Below are 20,055 nucleotides of genomic sequence, written 5' to 3' on the forward strand. Positions count from 1 at the left end.
GGATCTGAAATGGGAAAAATTATTGTGGTGGGTGACTAAGTTAAAAATAAAGGCAGTGGTCATTAAATTTTTGTGGATTTAGATTTCCAAAGGTGTATTTCATGACAGTGATAAGTTTCACAAACAAAAGGTAGGGGTGGAGCTCATGGATAGGTAAGTTTAGAAAGATGAGGTTTTCTGCAGAATGTTTTTGTCTTTGATATTTGAGTATCTTAATATTAGTATATATACTAATACATAATGTCACAAAAGTTTGACATTTGAGCAATTACAGAGATGGTTGAGATGAATTGCTGGTTACTAAAGGATTAGAATCAGTATGATTTGGACATTAATTGGTGGGAAGATGAAAACCACATGTAAATGATGAGTAATCTCCAAGCTTTCCTTAGTTGACTTCGAAACCAACTCTGTGGATGGAAGTACCATTAATGGGGAGAGACACTCAGGGCAGACCAGGTATGAGAAGAAAATGAAATTCAGTTAGAACCAAATGCAAACCTTAGGAAACATCCAAGTGGACCTATCTCGGAAATAAGGAAGTAAGATTGTGTCTGGGGGAAGGGTTCCAAGATTGTGATCATCAAAGAAAGCCACAGAAATGCTTGCCCTGAGTGGTTAGGTAACATGAGAATGGGCCACAGGGAGGGTGATGATGAGAGAAACCAACTTTAAGACAAGTGATGGAGGAACCTGAACAGAAAGAACAATGATGGGAAGGCTTTTTCCTTCTTTTAAAGGTTTGGGGGAAAGGGCTGCTTTTCCACCCTCTTAGAGGATTATAGAAAGAGAAGTGCCTATAAATTTTAGAGTTTGAATTTTGCTCTGATATACTTATCACTAAGTCATATTTATAGTACAATTTGTTTTTTAAGCCCAAAATAGACAGGGAATTCTGTAAACCCAGTAGGGTGGTGATAATACTAGATTTTCATTATTTTTAAAACGGATTTTAGCCAGGCAGTGGTGGCGCACGCCTTTAATCCCAGCACTCAGGAGGCAGAGCCAGGCAGATCTCTGTGAGTTCAAGGCCAGCCTGGCTTACAGAGATCCAGGACAGAAACCAAAACTATATGGACAAACCCTGTCTCGAAAAAACAAACAAAAAGAAGGAAAGAAGGAAGGAAGGAAGGAAGGAAGGAAGGAAGGAAGGAAGGAAGGAAGGAAGGAAGGAAGGAAGGAAAGAAAGAAAGAAAGAAAGAAAGAAAGAAAGAAAGAAAGAAAGAAAACGGATTTTTAGCAGGGTGTGGTGGCACACACCTTTAATCCCAGCACATAGGAGACAGAGGCAGGATGATATCTATGAGTTCAAGGCCAGCCTGGTCTACAAAATGAGTTCCAGGACAGCCAGGGCTACACAGAGAAACCCTGTCTTGAAAAAACACGAAACAAAAAACAAATGGATTTATGTTCTTAATCTCCTAGAACCACTCATAGGATACTAAAGTATTGAGAGTTGAGAAGTGTTATTTCTGGTAATGTTACATTAAGGGAGAAAAGAAATCCAGAAAACTCACCTGAAAGAAGACAATTGCAAATCTTCTAAGAGAAGGAAAAGTCCTGATTCAGACCTGTTGGTTTGAGCTCTTGAACAATGAAAACTAGAGTGAGAATGGAAAAGATACTTATGTGTTGTGAAAAATAAAATTTAAAAAATATATTTCCGGCTGGGCGGTGGTGGCGCACGCCTTTAATTCCAGCACTCGAGAGGCAGAGGCAGGCGGATGTCTGTGAGTTCAAGGCCAGCCTGGGCTACCAAGTGAGTCCCAGGAAAGGCGCAAAGCTACACAGAGAAACCCTGTCTCGGAAAACCAAATATATATATATATATATATATATATATATATATATATATATATATATATATATATATATATATATATATATTTCCAGTCTCTTGTCAACGTGAACTAATTTGGAAAACAATACTGATTTAGGACCTGTGGTAATTTAAAGTTGCTTTACTGACTTAAATGTCTCAGTAAAATTGTAGTGCAGTGTTAGTATGCATGCATGTTTGTAGTTATTACATTTAATCTCACTAAGATCACCTTAGTTTAGGTTGGGCAAGTAGAATAAGCAGATCGGTTGTTGGCTCTTACAGCATTTTATATAAACAAACATACCTCATACACTTTTAGGAGGAATTCTAATTTTAAGACCTGCTTACAATTTGTACCTGAGCATGTCTCCTTACAGGGTAACTCGGTTTGCACTTCAATCCAGCGTTTCAGGAGACAGATTCATATATGTATAAATGTTGTGTGGCATTAAGAATCTTAGCAGTGGAAAGGAGATTAAAAGAATAATAAGGGTAAAAATCAAAGATTTTGTATACATGTATGAAATTGCCAGAGAATCAATTTTCAGAAGAAAATCTTGTAAAACTCTCCTAAATCTGTGTTTGCTTGATTATATTCTACTTTTATAGAGATGTGCTACAGCTTCAAGCATAAAACTCTGTCCTTTAGAACCTGTGTTGTATACTAAGAAACATGCAGCAGAGTGAATTCATTTTGGAAGGCTGTCTTTTCAAAGCATTAGTATCTTCTAATGACATTTGGCAATATGTATGTAGATGTTTGTAAAATATAAATTCTTGCCGTCTGACATGGGTTTTTCTGGCTTTCTGTGCCTAATCATTCTTTTGTTTTGTTCCTGGTCACCAGTTTAATTTGAATATTTCCCATTTTGTGTTTTAACCAGTTTCCCCCTTTTTTTTTCCTTTCCTCCCCCCACTTTTCTATCATTCTGGTGTAGGGCATTTCTGATCTGCAATTGTTCTGTAGTATATTTTGGACAATTTTAAATGCTATTGAAAATATAATACGTATAACGTATACTTTTACCTTATGCACAGTCTAGTTAGGTGCTCTTTTTCAAAATTTCATTGAAATATGAAAAATTTTTAAGTGAACAAATTTCTACCTAAGTATTCTGATGTAAGTAATCTTACTTTAGCATAACTCTTAAGGAGTGTCAAGAAATTGCAGTTTAGGGCAATGTCTTCGCTTTGCTGCACAGAAGTGCTTGCAGATCAGCTTTGCTGACTACCAACAGCACGTAGTGACTCGGGCCCCTCCTAGTGCTTTCGTGGCTGCTGCAGTTAAACTCTGTGCATCAAAATAAATGGCTGTCATAGCTGTGACTCAACTACATCTTAAGTTTTTATTGAACACATGCAAACTGAGTGAATCCTAATTTTTCCATATATTTTTATAGCTTTCTTATATCTGATGCCATTTCATCTTTTTTTCGACCAGTCAATCAGGGCAAAGTTGCATTTCTCTAGTTTTTATTCAAGACAGTGATTACCACTTGTGACAAAGATCAATTAATTTTCCCAGAGTTTTAATTAACAAAAGTAATCTTTTCCCTCCAATAAAGCTTACTATTTCTTAAGCACAATATCTATAAATTAAAGAAAACTTCACAGTTAAGACACATGCAATTCAGTCTTGCTCGAGATAAATAGTGTCCAAAGTTTAATAAGAGGTGTTCTTAGCATCCATGTTATCTTATAAACTGTATCATAGCAGGAGAAATGTTTGAATTTTATTAATCCCTCTTAACAGAAAATAATATATTTGAAGACTTAGTAAACCTTTTAAATTCTTCCTAATTTTATTTAGTATCCTTAGATAATTATACACAACTATTTTAGAGGTGATTGGTGTGTATATGATCATTTGCATTGGGATTAAATCATTTCTATTCTTTGATGTTAAATGGGAATTGAACTAAAACATTTAGGCCTTTTTTTTGATTTTTCTAGACAGGGTTTCTATGTGTAATAGCCCTGGCTGTCCTGGAACCTGCTTTGTAGATCAGGCTGGCCTTGAACTCACAGAGATCCGCTTGCCTCTGGCTCCTGGGTGCTAAGGCGTGCGCCGCTACCACCCGGCCCATTAGGCCTTTTTTTATATGTGTCTTTGACTTATCTGCTTGTTTCTAGGAAACACGCTTCCTTGTAGGAAAATGTATAAGTATACAACACTTGTTGCACATTGAAACTGTACCTCTCAACTTAACAAGAGGTCTAGCTATTAATGTTTCTACAGTCACAGCATTCTAAACAGTACATTTCAAAGTAACTTAAAACTCTGGTGGTTTTGTTTTGTTTTGATTTTTATAGGGATATTTGCTTATTTTTCATGTAATTTTTACCTGCCCTCCCCCCAAATTATGTTAACCAAAAACATTTCATTATATTTTCTTACCAAGATTGACTAAAACAAGAAGTACCCAGATTATTAAATTTGACTACCTAAATAAAAGTAGGCCACAGATTGTATTTTTAATAGCTCTATTCCTTGTCAGACAGCTAGAACATACACCCCTACTTCTGCTAAAACTATGGAAAATGATCACCAGTTTGCTTGCAAATCAACTCTGCTGCATGCGTTCACAAGTTTCATAAAGATTGCATGCTTTTTGTTCTCAATACAAATTGTGTTTTTTTTCATACCCATCTTTGCTTTTTATTTTTTTATTTTTGTTTCCCTTTTCTTGGTTGGATGCCTGTGTATGTTTAATCCAAATCCCTGTCCAGTCCTGGAGTTTGAACTACGGAAAGCCAAGGAGACCATTCAGGCCCTCCGAGCCAACCTAACAAAGGCTGCAGGTGGTGTACATAAAACTTTTTGAGCCTTTTCCCACTTTTACAATGTAGAAGTAGCTGGACTATTTTTATGTGTAAAATAGTAAATCATTATTTTATTTTATCTCACCAGAACATGAAGTTCCTTTACAGGAACGAAAAAATTACAAATCAAGTCCTGAAATTCAGGTGGGTGAATGACACCAGTTATCTATCTTCCATATAGCCCAAGTGTCAAGGAGCAAAGCTTGTATTTTTCCAACTGTCTTTTATTTTGCTTCCAGGAGCCAATCAAACCTCTTGAAAAGAGAGCTCTCAACTTCCTAGTCAATGAGTTTTTGTTGAAGAATAACTACAAGCTTACATCAATAACCTTTTCAGATGAAAATGATGATCAGGTAAAGTTACATTTGGGGTGATGTCTGCTTTTAATTTACTTTGTCTCTTAGCTTGATTTTTTTGCAGTTATGCCTACAGTAAGATTCACCTGGGTACTTTCTAAAAGCAAAGCAGGTACTACTCAGTTTAGTATTTCGTTTGCTCACAGACCTTTTCTATTTTGTAAGCTTTCAAAATAAAGACTTGTCTTTCTTTCCAGGTAGCTTTTTCCAGCCTGATAGTTATTGTATGGCCCCTCCATAGTTGTGTGCATTCATAAAGTATGCCTTTTAAAACTGGACATTGCTTGGTCCTATAGATCAATGAAGACTTAGAAATTGAGTTTGACTATAAAAGTTTCTTGAGTAGCACTATAATTCAGATGTTCAATAGCACTGTTAGAAAATGTTTTGAATGACAACATATGTGATGTATGTGTACATGTGTGTAATTGGTTCTCTGAATAGGATCTTTCAGAAGTAAATGCCTGAGATTTTATTATGAAGGAAGCAGAAGGCTGCTGTTTTTATCTTCGTTCATTCATTTACTTTGTGGTACTCAGCAGACTCCCTACCTCTGAAACTGTACCCTTCCCTCAGAGGCAGTTCTTTTAAATGAAGATTATTCCTTTGCTTCATAAAATCTCCTGTGGATATTTTTATAGAAATAGAAGTTCTCTAAAGGACATAGCAGTTTATTTACTTCACCAGTTATCATCACATGTTTGGCAAGACTTAAATGCAATACAGTTCATTGTGTATCGCTTAATAGGACACTTTCTGAGAATATTAGCAATCACTAAGTGATTTCACCACAGTGAAATTCAGCATTATAAAATATACTTACATAGTGCTATAATTCTACACTGATGTCATTCACATATGAAGTCTGTCATTAAATTTGATGCAATATGTGCCTTATGATTATAAATATTTAGTTATCACATGGTAGCTTTACAGAGCTTATACTATGTAAAAGACATTAAATGTTTACCAAACATGATTTCTATGAGTATAATTTAAGTGAATCGTGGTTTTTTTTTTAAATCATTGGCTTAACAGCAAATAGTAACTATTTAAAGTGTGAGAAATGTTGGAAAGTGAAAAGGAAGGGGAAAGAAGAATAAACAACAGAGAGGACAGGTCAGAGTATGATGGTCTCTTTAAGTCTAGACTTGTCAGTTCCGACTTTTCAATACAAACAATTGCTCCTACTCAGTTAAGAGTCAAACTATCAGATATCAGTAGTGCTTCGTCAATCATTGACAAGGAAATAGCTTAGGATGTGGAAGATCTGCATTCCTTCATCAGTTAAGATTTGTCATTAATTAAAATGGAAGTGGCAAGGAACTAGTGTAGCCAAAGCAACTTTGATAAAGAACAAAGGGGACTTGAATCGCTGGCCTTCTAGCCTTAAAAGATAAGATAATCAAGACGTATCATGCTGTTATGTAGACAAGTAGACCAAGGAACCTATTCTAGTATAAGCCAGAGGGAGACATGCACAGGGTCTATTGATTACTCACAAGTGCAAAGTTAATCCCATACTGGGAGGGCAGTCTTTTTACAAATGATAGTAAAAAAACGTGGTGTCCATGCACCTCATAAGTGGGATTAAAACCATATTCCGTACCATACATGAAATTTGATTCAAAATGTATCATAGATTTTAATATGAACCTGTAAGACTTACACAGGTAAATGTAAAAGGAGTAAATCATTACAATTTTGAGAGATAGATAAGATTTCTTAGATATGCCACCAAAATCATTCTTCAAAGGTACTACCGTGAGATTTTTTTTTTAAAGTCACTTTTTGCTGGTGAGTTTGCTTAGCAGATCGAAGTATCTGCCCCACCTGAGTTTGATCCCCAGAACACATGTAAAAAGGAAGAAGAGAACCAACTCTTTGACCTCCAAACTTGAGCCATGGCATGCATGCCCAGACACACTCATTATGGACACACACAATAATAATAATAAAGTATTCTTAAAGCCATTCTTGAGGCTGGAGGGGTAGCTCAGTAGTTAAGAGCTTCTTGTTCTTCCAAAGAACCTACCTCTAAATCCAACTCCCAACACACATGTAGCATACCCTAGCGCAGACATGTAAACATAAATAAAAGTAAAAACAATTCTTTTTTTAAACAACTGTTGAGTGAAAAGACAAACCATAGACTGAGTGAAAATATTCAAAAGTCCACAAAGTATTTGTTAGAACTTTCTAAACTCTTTAATAAGAAATAAACAGAATTTTTTAAGACACAAGCAAAAGAATTATATGCATGCTTTACCGTAAAAGATATCTAAATAGAAAAGAGCTTGTGAAAGATACTCAGCTCCTTTTCCTTCAAAGATGCACATTCAGTACATTGAGATGTCACACACTTAGGATGGCCATGACTGAAGACTCAATAGGCTGGGCCTGAGTTAGGCAGATTGCAATAAAGTGATGTGTTTAATATTCATTTATTATTTATATAAGCTAAAGTTGATTTATTTCTTAGAAGCTAGCACCATGGAGCCTTTAAAAATATTTAGCTAATTCTTACAAAAGTCCTAAGAAGTAATGAATATTATACCCATTTTATAGGTAGCCCTTTTTTTTAAGTTCTTGCTCTCTGCAGGGAAATGATTTTTTTTTAATTTTTTTTATTTTATAATTTAATTTAATTTTCCATATCAGCACAGATTCCCCTGTCCTCCCTTCTCCTGCCCCCCCACCTTCCCCCCAGCCCACCCCCCATTCCCATCTCCTCCAGGGCAAAGACTCCCCTGGGGATTCAGCTCAACCTGGTAGATTCAATCCAGGCAGATCCAGTCCACTCCTCCCAGGCAGAATGAAGTGTCCCTGCATAAGCCCCAGGTTCCAAACAGCCAGCTCAGGCACTAAAGACAGGTCCCTGTCCCACTGCCTGGGTGCCTCCCAAACAGTTCAAGCTAATCAAGTGTCTCACTTATCCAGAGGGCCTGGTCCAGTTGGGGGCTCTATAGGTAGCCCTTTTAACTTAAATAAACTGATGACAATAAGCAGAGACTAGGAATGTTGAATTTAGGTCTGATTTTCTCCAAACCCCCAATTTCAGTGCTCATATCAACTTCATACTTAATTTTTAGTTACAATTAAGCCATCAAAGGATTAAAGTGCCATGTTTAGACGATTAACATGAGTATTCTAAGGATTTTCAGAGAATCTCATAAACAAATTATAATAAGGTAACAACTTAGTACAAAAGTCTTTTATTTTAGGGCAAGACAGGATGGTAAGAAAGAATATGTCTGTGATTTATTACTATGTAATTTCATACATCCCATCCAAAAATCTTTGCCATAGAGTACTCAAGATGCTGCACCTTTCTGTTGTTTTTATGAAATTGAATTATTCTGAATTAAAGGGAATGTTTCAGAAACAACAAATTTACAGGTAGCTATTTGAATTCTTTAAATTGCCGGAAGCATTTTTACTAATTCAAGTTAGATTTAAGCAGCTGAAGCAGATCGGCAGGTTAAGCTGGCTATTAATTCATTAGAGAGTATGTTGATTACATGTAATGTGGGATGACCTTCCATCAGTCAGTTTACTTGTTACTTGTATGTTGATGACCTAAGCATTTAGACATTTCATGCTCCAGTGCTAGTGCTCACACTCAGGACTTCATGCAAAATACATCTTACCATCTAACACATTTTAACAGAAAACAAAATTGTAAGAATAATAATTGCATAATGAAAGAGTACCTAGAATATACACTTGTATTTTCTTTTATTTTTGAGGCATGGTCTCACTGTGTATCCCTGGCCAACCTGGAACTCAGTATACAGGCTGGCCTCAACTCACAGAGATCCATGTGCCTCTGCTTCCTTGGTGCTGGGATTAAAGGTGTGCACCATCATGCCCAACACATTTAGACGTTATAATAGAATATTATCTTTGTTTATCCAGAGTAGCAATATTTGACTGAAAACACAAGAAAAAATTATCTTAAAGGGGTTTTTTTTGTTACATTTATAGTGTGTGTGTGTGTGTGTGTGTGTGTGTGTGTGTGTGTGTGTGTGTACGCGCGCGCTGGTATATGGGAAGATCAGGGAACAACTTTCTACAGCTGGTTTTCTACAGACTCCACCGTGTGGATGCCAGGAATTAAAATCAAGTCATCAGATTAGAGAGCAGGTGCCTTTACCCACTAAGCTGTCACACAAGCTCCTCAAGGTTTTTTTTTTAATGCTTTTTGTTTTCTATTAGGATTTTGAATTATGGGATGATGTAGGATTAAACATTCCCAAACCCCCAGACTTGTTACAACTTTACCGAGATTTTGGAAATCATCAAGTGACTGGGAAAGATCTTGTGGATGTGGCCAGTGGAGTAGATGAAGATGAATTAGAGGCTCTTACACCGATTTTAAGCAACATCCCTCCAACCCTTGACACTCCCCAGGCTATAGAGGTGAGAAATACCAATTAAATACTCATGTCCACAAAAATTGTTTATGTAAAAATGTTTCTGTGAGATCTTGAGCTTCTGATTTTTTTTCCTGCTTTGATTTTCAGAACTCCTTGCTAGTACAGAAATTAGAAGATAAAATTAGTTTATTAAATAATGAAAAATGGTCATTGATGGAGCAAATCAGAAGGCTTGAAAGGTTAGTACTTTGTTGTTATTTCTAAAAGTCCTAAAATTTGTATTGACATTGGCAGGTGTGTGTGTGTGTGTGTGTGTGTGTGTGTGTGTGTGTGTGTGTGTACATATATACGTGTGTGAAACAGGGTTTCAATAGTAAGACATAATGTTTTCATGTTGTTGTTATTAAAGCCTCTTAATTATTTTCTGTATTTAAAATAATGAAATGTCTTCCGTTACCAGTAAACTAGATTGATGTTGAGATCTTATAGTTTATGTCATATACTTAAGAAGTTAGATACTTTAACTTCAACTGAGTCTTGTCAGTCTCGACAAAACTATTCCACATTAGTGACCTTCTTACTTAACCATTCATTGTTTCATTTATTTCTTATAATACTAAGTTGGGTTTGATGGGATGGTCTCTGTATTTCAAATGGAGATTTCTCAAGAGCAGGCTTTAGGGCTGTTGTTTCTTCTCCTGGTTGACAGTTTGCAACTATGCTTTTAGGACTATGAAGCACCAATGACGGTTACATAGAAGAGCTTAGTCACTAATCAAGTAATTGCCTTTTAATATGTTCTACTTCTGTTAACCCCTTTTCTGGGAGTGGATACTGTTGTCAAACCTTTCAAAATTGAAATTGTTCTCTGGGAATTTTCTTTCTTCAGTGAGATGGACATCCTTAAAACTGAACATTTTACCACCCCAGCAGTTGGTGATTCTGTTCAGCCTTCCTTAATTCAGTCTTCCCAAAAAGATTCTGAAGACAGTAGACGGAGCCCAATTGTAAATAGTTCAGACCAAGAAAAAAACAAGAATGGCCATCTTGAAACACCAGGTGGAGCTGATTCCTCTATTCCTAAAGAGAATTCCGCAGGTTCTTTCCCCAGGAAGGAAAGAGAAGAAATGCTACCTTCTTCTATACCGAGTAAAACCATGGTCCATTTCGATCAACCCAATAGGTTAGTGTGAATGTGTCTTTCATTGTTTCTGCTTGTAGGGCTAGAAGAATTTTACTTCATATTTGAATATTTTGCAGAGTTACAAATTCTTCCATTTGACATGACTTAGCACATAGCAGAATACATGTCACAAAATGGGACAAATAATTATTAAATTATGTCAAAGAAAAGAAAACCATAAATTGACAAGTTCTGTCTTCACTAAGTGCATAAGGCCACAAATAACCTCTAATAAATAATATAATAAATAATAAAGAACTATATGCTCTTGGCCTTCCCCTCCATGCCTCTTACCTTTCTTCTTTTATCAAGCTCAGACTAGTTGCTTGTGCTGTGACAAAGCAACACAAAATAGTTTTGTTTCCAGTCCTTTTTCTGTGTCTTCTTTCTTTACTAAAGGATGTCATTAATATTCTCTTAATTCATCTAATTTTTGCTGGATTGCAGTATTTGAACTTAGGAAGTGAAAAAAATCAGTAAACCATGATTCCTGTCCTTTGTGATAAAGCTATCTAGTAGTGAAAACAAAGTATAAATTTTAAATGTTTTCAGTTGTAACTTAAAAAAATACTTTTGAAAAAGGACTGTTATTTTTTTTTATTTCATGCATATGTGCTTAGTGTATACTAACTCATTTAATCATATAGTGCACTTTTGGCTACAATATTCTTCTTGTTAGAAACAAGCACCATATACCCAACATTAGGATAAAATTTTTCAAGCATGGCTAATTTTCTTTAGTCTTACAGGTCCTCATTATTACTGAGAAATACTGGATTTATTTGTGTAAGAAGATTTCCATTCTGAATCATAACCTGTACTTGTTAGATATAATTGTTACCTTTGTGTATATGGAGCTCACAGAATTAGACTAAGGTGTACAGTCCTTGAGGTATATTTGTTTTAATGTAGATGAGATAAAATCATGGAAATGTATATTGTGTTGCTCAGTAGTAGGAGCACTTGTGAAGTCCTCCCATATGAGCATCTGTATAGCTCTTTTATACTCTTAAGGTAGGTGCTGGTATATTCACTCAATACCTGTGTGCCAGGCAATGCTACTAAGAATACATTGATGAGTGAGACACACTGTAATCCTTTCGTGAACAAACGTTATGGTATGAGAGAGAGCAATTAAAATATGAAAAATAAGAGAATGGATCTTGCTTTGGGAACACATAACCAAAGCACCAACCTAGTTATCAAACAGAAAGGTTTCATTGAAGATTTGAAGGCTGAGAGTTAACTAGGTAAAGAAATCAAAGGCTGAGTGGGTAAAGGACATTAGGAATGAAAGTGGAAGAAATAGATTTACAAGATACCTAAAAGCTGGACAGTTTGTTAGATAGGAAATAAAGAGGAAGGAATGAATCCAGTGAGGGTAAGAGAAAGACTGGTTTGTGGTTTCTAGTTTGAACAAGCAAATAGATTGTGGCCCCATCCATTCAGAGAGAGTGAGCAGTGCCTAAGAGAGCGAAGGGTCCAAGTCTTGACACATCTCTCTAAGTCTGCAATCATGGAAATTATTGAGTACAGCTTGGTGCCTACTAAGCTTGTCTTTGGTGAGTTTTTGGTATTGGCCTTGTCTTTGTAGATGGAGCACACAAGCAGCTCATAGTCAACTTCATGAGTTACATAGATACAATGTTTTTAGAAATAAAGATAGGCTTGACCTTTCTTATTAAACATAAAAGTAAATTAATAATTCCTATTGTTCCTCCAATGTTTCTCTCTTAAATTATGTCAGGAGCTTTCCCTTCCCTTATAGTCTTTATATAGGTTAAAGCTGAATCATTGTATATCGGCACAACTGTAGTGACTTTCCAGCTTTGTTTCTTGTTCAATCTGTGTCAGCCTTTCTGAAGACATAGAAAATGAAGGGTGGAGATAGTACTCATTTTAGATTGTGGAACTATTTTCTATAATTATTGATCACTGTACCACTTAGTGTTTGATCCACTAACACATAAGGGCCATTCATTCATTTATATGGCCTCAGACTACTTGCAATGTACAGTGTTCTTCTTTTATATCCATCAAGTCTGGTGGCAGAGAATCTGGGCAACATTTGTGAGGTAGGATTAGTGTAGGGATGTGGTTTCCATATGCAGATCTGCAGCTTATTTCCTCCTGAGATAGCAGTGCTAATTCTTGGATCCTATCTCCTTTTTTGCACTATTTTCTTGCAGGAAATTGTCACCTGCTTTTCACCAAGCACTACTCTCTTTTTGTCGAATGTCTGCAGATAGTCGTTTAGGATCAGAGGTGAGTTTATATCACAGCTTCCATAAAACATCTCTACTGTTGTAGGGGTGTTTGTTTTTTATAGGGTTTCATGCAAAATGTTTATGCTAAGATTGCATTTCAGTTGAAAATCTTTTATTTAAAAGTAATTCTTTAAGAAATGATACCTAAAATTTTAAGCGATAAGGAAGGCAGTTGGTTATTGGTTCAATTGCTGTCTGGCAAACGTCATTATAAAGTCAGTTCAGCTTTCTCGGGCCTTTTCTGATGCAGTTCATTATACAAGCTGTTGCCCTGGCATGGTTGCAGCTTCTTAGGGATCTTTTTAAGGAAAAGGCAAACAAAACAGTAACCATTGAGGAGGCCCTGTTTCTAGGCTACCCCTTCTTCCCAGCATAGTAGGCCTCCCATGCCTCACCCATACTTTTTTTTAATTGACGTTTTGTCTTTTAAGTAAAAATTTGTTTTTCCTGGCATGTAGAATTGTACATGTGTATACACACTGTGACATTTAGATACATCAATGTACAGGATCCACTGAATCTAGATGACTGACACTTGTCGTTTCAGATACCATCTTTTGTGTGTTGGAACACATTCAAAAATCATAAATCCTCTCTATGAGCTAATTTGTAATGTTCGGTTCCTTGTTGACCCACCGTAGTTCTCCTACTGTGCTGCATTCCAGCTGCTAGGAGAAGTAACTTTGTGTGGTCCTTCTTAGCGCTAGGTGTGTAGCTTAGTAGAGAAGGGCTTGCTTAGTGTTAGCCCCAACATCATAAACATTAAATAAATCATTTATCCCTCATACCCAACTCTAGCCCTTTTTTTTTTTTTTTTTTTTTTTGAGACAGGGTTTCTCTGTGTAGCTTTGCGCCTTTCCTGGAACTCACTCTGTAGCCCAGGCTGGCCTCGATCTCACGGAGATCCACCTGGCTCTGCCTCCCGAGTGCTGGGATTAAAGGCGTGCGCCACCACCGCCCAGCTCCAACTCTAGCCCTTTACTAGCATATTTACTGCATGACTGCCCCACAGAAATGACATTGTCTGAGGCAGTGTTGTTATTATTAGTATGGGTTATAATGCTGGAGCTTGTGTTTACATCAAAGGAGACAAGATCCAGAGTGTAAACATTTACCCACCTTTATGCACAGATTATCCACAATCATTTAACTGTTTGGTTTTCTAGGTGTCAAGGATTGCAGACAGTGAAAAAAGTGTTATGTTAATGCTGGGACGCTGCCTGCCACACATTGTTCCTAATGTGCTGTTGGCAAAAAGAGAGGTAAGACACATAAAAGTATTTTCATCCCAGTAGTCTCATCATGTGATCCATTTTGTCATTTTGAAGTTTAGTGTTATATTTTTATTTTGTTAAGTCTGTTACTTGCAATCATATTCTTACTTTTGTGCATGCGTCTCTGCTCCTAGAGAATGGTTTTACACCTCTGTCAGGTGAGTTCAGTAAAACTGCATGGTATTCATAATTTCCAATTTTGCTTAAAGCATTATTATTAGCTTCTGCAGTGCTATTACTGTAGGTCCATTTATGTGTCATGAATGCTGTCATCTTCACATAACCAAAACACTAATTGATTTTTTTTCTGTTCTTTTGATGATGTCTTTGATATGTCTACAGAAGTTGACACTCATTGAAATTAGCAGACGAATAAATAATAATGTAACATTTTCCCCAAATACATTTGTAATTGCTTGTTATAAATGTTAGTTTTATTATGCTTGTTTGACAATAACTTATAATGATAGGATAGTTGTAATAATAACTATAATAACCTTTTAAGGTTCCTTCTTAAGTTTTGTATTTGCATTCTTGGCAGATGCTTTAAATATCCTAGATAAACGTGCAAGTAAATTTTAATACATGTGACCTAGACCATGAGCCAGGAACACATTAGGAAGTTATCTTTATAGTTATAAATTATTGTTACATATATATATTTAGCCAATAAATGATTATAATACAGTTTTACCATTATTGTGTTAGTGTTTATCACTGATTTTACTCATATTCATGGGACCTACAGTATGATGGGTACATAATGCATTGGCAAAACCCATTTAAAGCTGACCTTAGTTATCTATGTAAGCAAAAGAAATTTGTACTGATCCTCAAGAAAGGATATGTAGAGCTTTGAAAGATTTTATTCCTATAAGTATTCTTAATTTAAAAAATGACTTAAAAGTTTTCATTCCTTTAGATGTTTTTAATTTTTAAAAAGTTCAGAAACTATTCTTGCTGATGGCTTTATTTGTATCTAATTTAAAATGGTTATATGTGTGGAAGTTTTCTAGATCTTGAAGGATCAGTGTCCAATTTCAGATTGTTTTGCAGTTCTGCCTGGCAGGATGGTGTTTGAGCTTTTCCTTTCTCGGCTTGTAATATTTGTGTTATGAATTATTATTGTTTGCATCCCACTTATTGTCCTTCCTCAACATAATCTTTAAGTGTTACCAAACCTGACTTTCATAAATCAGTTTTGCCTTTTTTTCCTTATTAGCATTAAAACACTGTAACTAAAATCTGATTGTACTGCATGGAAGTATTTATAGTTTTGCATCATCAATAACCAGATATCGTGTGTGTGTGTGTGTGTGTGTGTGTGTGTGTGTGTGTGTGTGTGTGTATACATGTATACTTTTTTGGCTGATTTTAAATTTTTTATGTTTGAAAATTATTGAATGTTCTTGTAGGTTCATGTAGAACTGATCCTTTTCTCTATTTACTTATTTTTATCTTGTTCTAATTGATTAAAGTTGTATTATCTAAAAATCAGATTAGTTAATAATAAAGTGTATATTAGCTTGGCTTAAAGCAATTCCCTAGGTATAAAAGAACGAAACCTTAGAGCATGTGCTTGACACCCATGAGGCTTTAGGTTCAATGTCTAGAGGGGAAAAAAGAAGTAAAACTTTTCTTATTATATCCGATATTTAATTTATTTTTAATATTTCACCTGTTTAAGTCTGTATTTCTAAAGAGCTCTTGTAATTAAAGGATTGGTATCTGAGGCTTTTTTTTCTTTTTCTTTTTCTTTTTTTGGTTTTTCGAGACAGGGTTCCTCTGTAGTCTTGGTTGTCCTGGAACTCACTCTGGAGACCAGGCTGGCTGATCTCGAAGTCACAGAGATCCACCTGCCTCTGCCTCCCAAGTGCTGGGACTAAAGGTGTGCGCCACCACCACCCAGCGAGGCTTTTCTTATTTCTCAAGTTTTATGAGCTTTTTTCAGCATAAGCAGAGCTGAAAAATTTACTCAACTGATGATCATAATAATATCCTAGTTGATTACATAACACATAGAAACAGAGCTTAAGACTTTTAGTAAGTGTGTTACAGTTCTGAGGGGAAAGGCTTATCCAGTGCAAGTGTTACATCTCTGAAGGGAAAGATATCCTGGCATTCAAGAGCCAAGAAATACCATGAATGCACACCTCACAGAAGAAATTTATTGGGAGAGACACAAGAGGGTAACTGCCTCTGCTTGGGCAAGCAGCAGCAGAGAACTGAGCAGTCAGCAGACTTTGTATAGGGTTCCTTGGAGCTGGAGCTGTCCAGGATTGGAGGGATTTTGTAGTCTGATCTTGGGCTTTTTTTTTTCCCCCCTATAGGGCGGATCCTGGCCACTCTCCCATCTCAAGGGGCCGGAAACTGCCATTATGGCCCAAGTCTTGGGGTTGGGCCCTAGCCCCTCATGTGCTTTGAAGCAATACATTAACATGGATTAACTTTTTTTTAAATAGAAAAAGATATATAGCACAAACCCTTTTCCCCCATCCCACATATAATTTTACTAACTTCTAATGTACTTTTCCAAATCCTTTACCATTTTTAATTGGACTGTCTCCATATGTTTTAGCTGTAAGAATAGAGATCTTCATATATTCTGGATATGAAACCCTTATCACATACGACTTGCAATCATTTTATAGTTAGCTCTTATATTGATTATTGAGCTGACATATGCTCAAGAGAAAAAGTTTTGCCCATTAAAGGCCCTTGTCACTTCTGTTGACAATCAGCTACTAGAGATTGCTTGGGTCTGAGAATCTCAATTCTATTCCATTGGTCTGTATATCCTATTATTATCCGTAAGCCACTCTCATGCCTTTTTATTGGTTTTTAGTAAGTTTAAATAATTGGGACACCTGAGTCTTCCATTTTACCTGTTTAATATTACTTGGTTATATTGGACCCTTGCACTTATATTTAATGCTCAATTTCATTTTCTGCAAAAACAGGCCATGGGAATTTGATCTGTTCATGACTTAGGGAGCATTGCCATCCTACCAACATTATCATTGTCTTCCCTGCATGGGTGTGTCGTGTCTTTTTTTTTCCCCCCTGGCATTGTTGGTGGTGGGGGGTTCAAGACCTGGTTTTTGATGTGTAGCCTTAACTGTTCTGAAACTTAGTAGAGGGCCCTGGCCTTGCACTCAGAGAGGTCCACAATGCTGTGGGATAATGCTCTTGTACACTGTCAAGATTTCTCACTCAAATTGGTTTAATAAAACACTGATTGGCCAGTAGCCTATAGGTGGGGCAACCAGAGTAGGAGAATTCTGGGAAGAGGAAGGACGAGTCAGGAGTAGCCAGCCGGATGCAGAGGAAGCAAGATGAGAGTGTTGTACTGAGAAAAGGTACTGAGCCATGTGGCTAAACATAGATAAGAATTATGGGTTAATTAAAGTATAAGAGCTAGTTAATAATAAGCCTGAGTTACCAGCCAAGCAATTATAAGTAATATTAAGCCTCTGAGTCAGTTATTTGGGAAGCAGCGGCTGGGTATTTGGGAGTTACTGGTGGGACAGAAACTTGCACCTACACCACCTGCCTCTGCCTCCCAAGAGCTGAGATTAAAGGCATGTGCCACCACAACCAGCCTGTGTTGTGGCTTTCATTTCTTTGTTTGTTTGTTTGTTTGTTTGTTTTGAGACAGGGTTTCTCTGTGTAGCTTTGGAGCCTGTTCTGGAACTCGCTCTGTAGACTAGGCTGGCCTCCAGCTCACAGAGAGATCCGCCTGGCTCTGCCTCCCAAGTGCTGGGATTAAAAGTGTGCACCACCACCACCCCCATGGCTTTCATTTCTTCATCAGTGCTTTAACTTCTTGATTACATTTATCCTCAGTATTTATTCTTTTAGTTGGTATTACAAATGAGAGTTTTTAATCAATTTTCTTTTTAGATCATTGCTAATGTATAGAAATATGAGAAATATTTGTGTGTTTATTTATAATACATTGTAACTTAAAGTGAATTTGTTTTCATTATTAATAGTTTGTGAGTTCTGTGGTGTTTTCTGTAAGCACAACTACAAAATCTACATGGATAGTTTTGGAAACTTGGGTAGCCTTCCTTTATTCCTGTGGTTTAAATACTCTGTATAGGATTAGGAATAAACTTTGAATAGGACATTTACTTTTTGGTCCTTTTGTGCTTATTCCCTCTCCTCTAGCACAAATGCACACTGATCTGTTATTCTGAGGTTTCTTTTGGTTTATGTTTTCTTTTTTAAAAATTTAAAATTGTGCATAGAGCAATGGCTAAACAGTTAAGAGCACTTGCTGCTCTTCCAGAGACCCTGAGTTCAGTTCTTGGCACCCACATGAGGTAATTCAAAGCCATCTAAAACTCCAGCTGCAAGGAAACCACTTTCAGACCTCTACACACACATCCCCAACATATGCTCATACAGATACATGCACATAAGTTAAAAAAAAAAAAGTTATCTTTAAAAAATACTTAAGATTTTTTGATACTTTAACGTATGGACACATAACGTAGGACTGAAGAGATGTCTCAGTGAGTAAAGTGATTTCCCTTGTAAGCCTGACAACCTGATTTAGGATGCTGAGAACTAACTTAAAAGTCAGATGCAGAGCCAGCAGCCATGGCGCACACCTTTAATCCCAGCACTCAGGAGGCAGAAGCAGGTGGATCTCTGAGTTCGAGGACAGTCAAAGCTACACAGAGAAACCATCTCGAGGGAGTGGGGTGGGTAATAAAGCTAGATGCAGTAGTACATGTGACTGTAATCTCAGCACTCCTGTGAGGAGATAGGAAGTGGAGACAGGAAAATCCCCAGAAACTGATGGCTGCCACACAACAGTGAGTAAGTGGGACCCTGTCTCATGGGTAATGACCAACACCAGAGGTTGTCCTCTGGCTTCCACACTTGTGCTGTTGCAAGTCGCACGCGCGCGCGCACACACACACACACGCGCACACACACACACACACACACACACACACACACAGTAGGGGAGGAAGAGATTAGGGAGCTGAGGAGATGGCTCAGTGGATAAGAAAGCAGGAAGATCAGAGTTTGGATCCCCAGTACCCACATAAATATTGGCTGGGCTGGCAGCTCAGCTATAATTCAAGCCTTGGAAGGCAGAGATGTGTGACGACAACAGGATCCCTGAAGCAAGCTGGCTAGCAAAACTAACTATATTTTCAAACTGTGGGTTTGACTGAGAGACTACCCCAAAGAATAAGGTAGAAGATCAGTTGAGGACGATGCCATACATCAGCTTTGGGTCACACACACCCACCACGTGCATGCATATGAAATGAAAAAGCGGGGAGGACTGAAAAACATGGATACAACTTTTCCTACATGAGGGGGAAATTACTAGAGTTATAATTACTATAGATATTTTCTTAACCATGGTGGTTTTGACTTTACTTTTGTGTAAAAAATCAAATCCTTAAATCTCTAGAAATGACATCTTATGCATTACTGTGTTACTTTTGATACATTCAATTTAAAATTGACAAAGAATTTTTTTTAAAAGATTTATTTATTTATTATGTATACAGCATGTATGACTGCAGGCCAGAAGAGGGCACCAGATCTCATTACAGATGGTTGTGAGCCACCATGTGGTTGCTGGGAATTGAACTCAGGACCTCTGGAAGAGCAGTCAGTGCTCTTATCCTCTGAGCCATCTTTCCAGCCCCAAAGATATTTTTCTAAGTGTCACTTTGTCTGCTTAGAGAAATTTAACTTAGATATAGCAGTCAGAATTACAATGAAAGTTTTTAAAGGGTTAGAGTTCTTGAATTAGAGGGATGATGCCAAAAGAGAATGTTGATCCAGTTTGTGAATGGATGTGTAATGAATAAAATGGTGAACACTAATCTCCAAGGTGTGGATATGTTAGTGCTTCAAAAACTTAGAGGTGAATAATTAACAGAATTTGGATTGTGTGTAGCCAACCCAACTTAACA

At 36.8% G+C, this 20,055-nt stretch overlaps 1 protein-coding gene across 5 annotated transcripts in view; it reads left to right on the forward strand.

Moving 5' to 3' along the window:
- The window catches only part of Relch (RAB11 binding and LisH domain, coiled-coil and HEAT repeat containing), a 95,405-nt gene that overhangs the window by 22,353 nt on the left and 52,997 nt on the right, over positions 1-20,055 (forward strand). For all 5 annotated transcript variants that reach the window (XM_059280085.1, XM_059280084.1, XM_059280082.1 and 2 more), the window contains exons 3-10: positions 4,553-4,624; positions 4,734-4,789; positions 4,885-4,998; positions 9,220-9,423; positions 9,528-9,619; positions 10,270-10,563; positions 12,753-12,828; positions 13,997-14,092. In XM_059280085.1, the coding sequence (XP_059136068.1) occupies positions 4,553-4,624; positions 4,734-4,789; positions 4,885-4,998; positions 9,220-9,423; positions 9,528-9,619; positions 10,270-10,563; positions 12,753-12,828; positions 13,997-14,092 (1,004 nt within the window). The remainder of the gene's footprint in view (positions 1-4,552; positions 4,625-4,733; positions 4,790-4,884; positions 4,999-9,219; positions 9,424-9,527; positions 9,620-10,269; positions 10,564-12,752; positions 12,829-13,996; positions 14,093-20,055) is intronic.

This window comes from Peromyscus eremicus, chromosome 15 (assembly GCF_949786415.1).
Source record: "Peromyscus eremicus chromosome 15, PerEre_H2_v1, whole genome shotgun sequence".
In the NCBI taxonomy this organism is placed as follows: Eukaryota; Metazoa; Chordata; class Mammalia; order Rodentia; family Cricetidae; genus Peromyscus; species Peromyscus eremicus.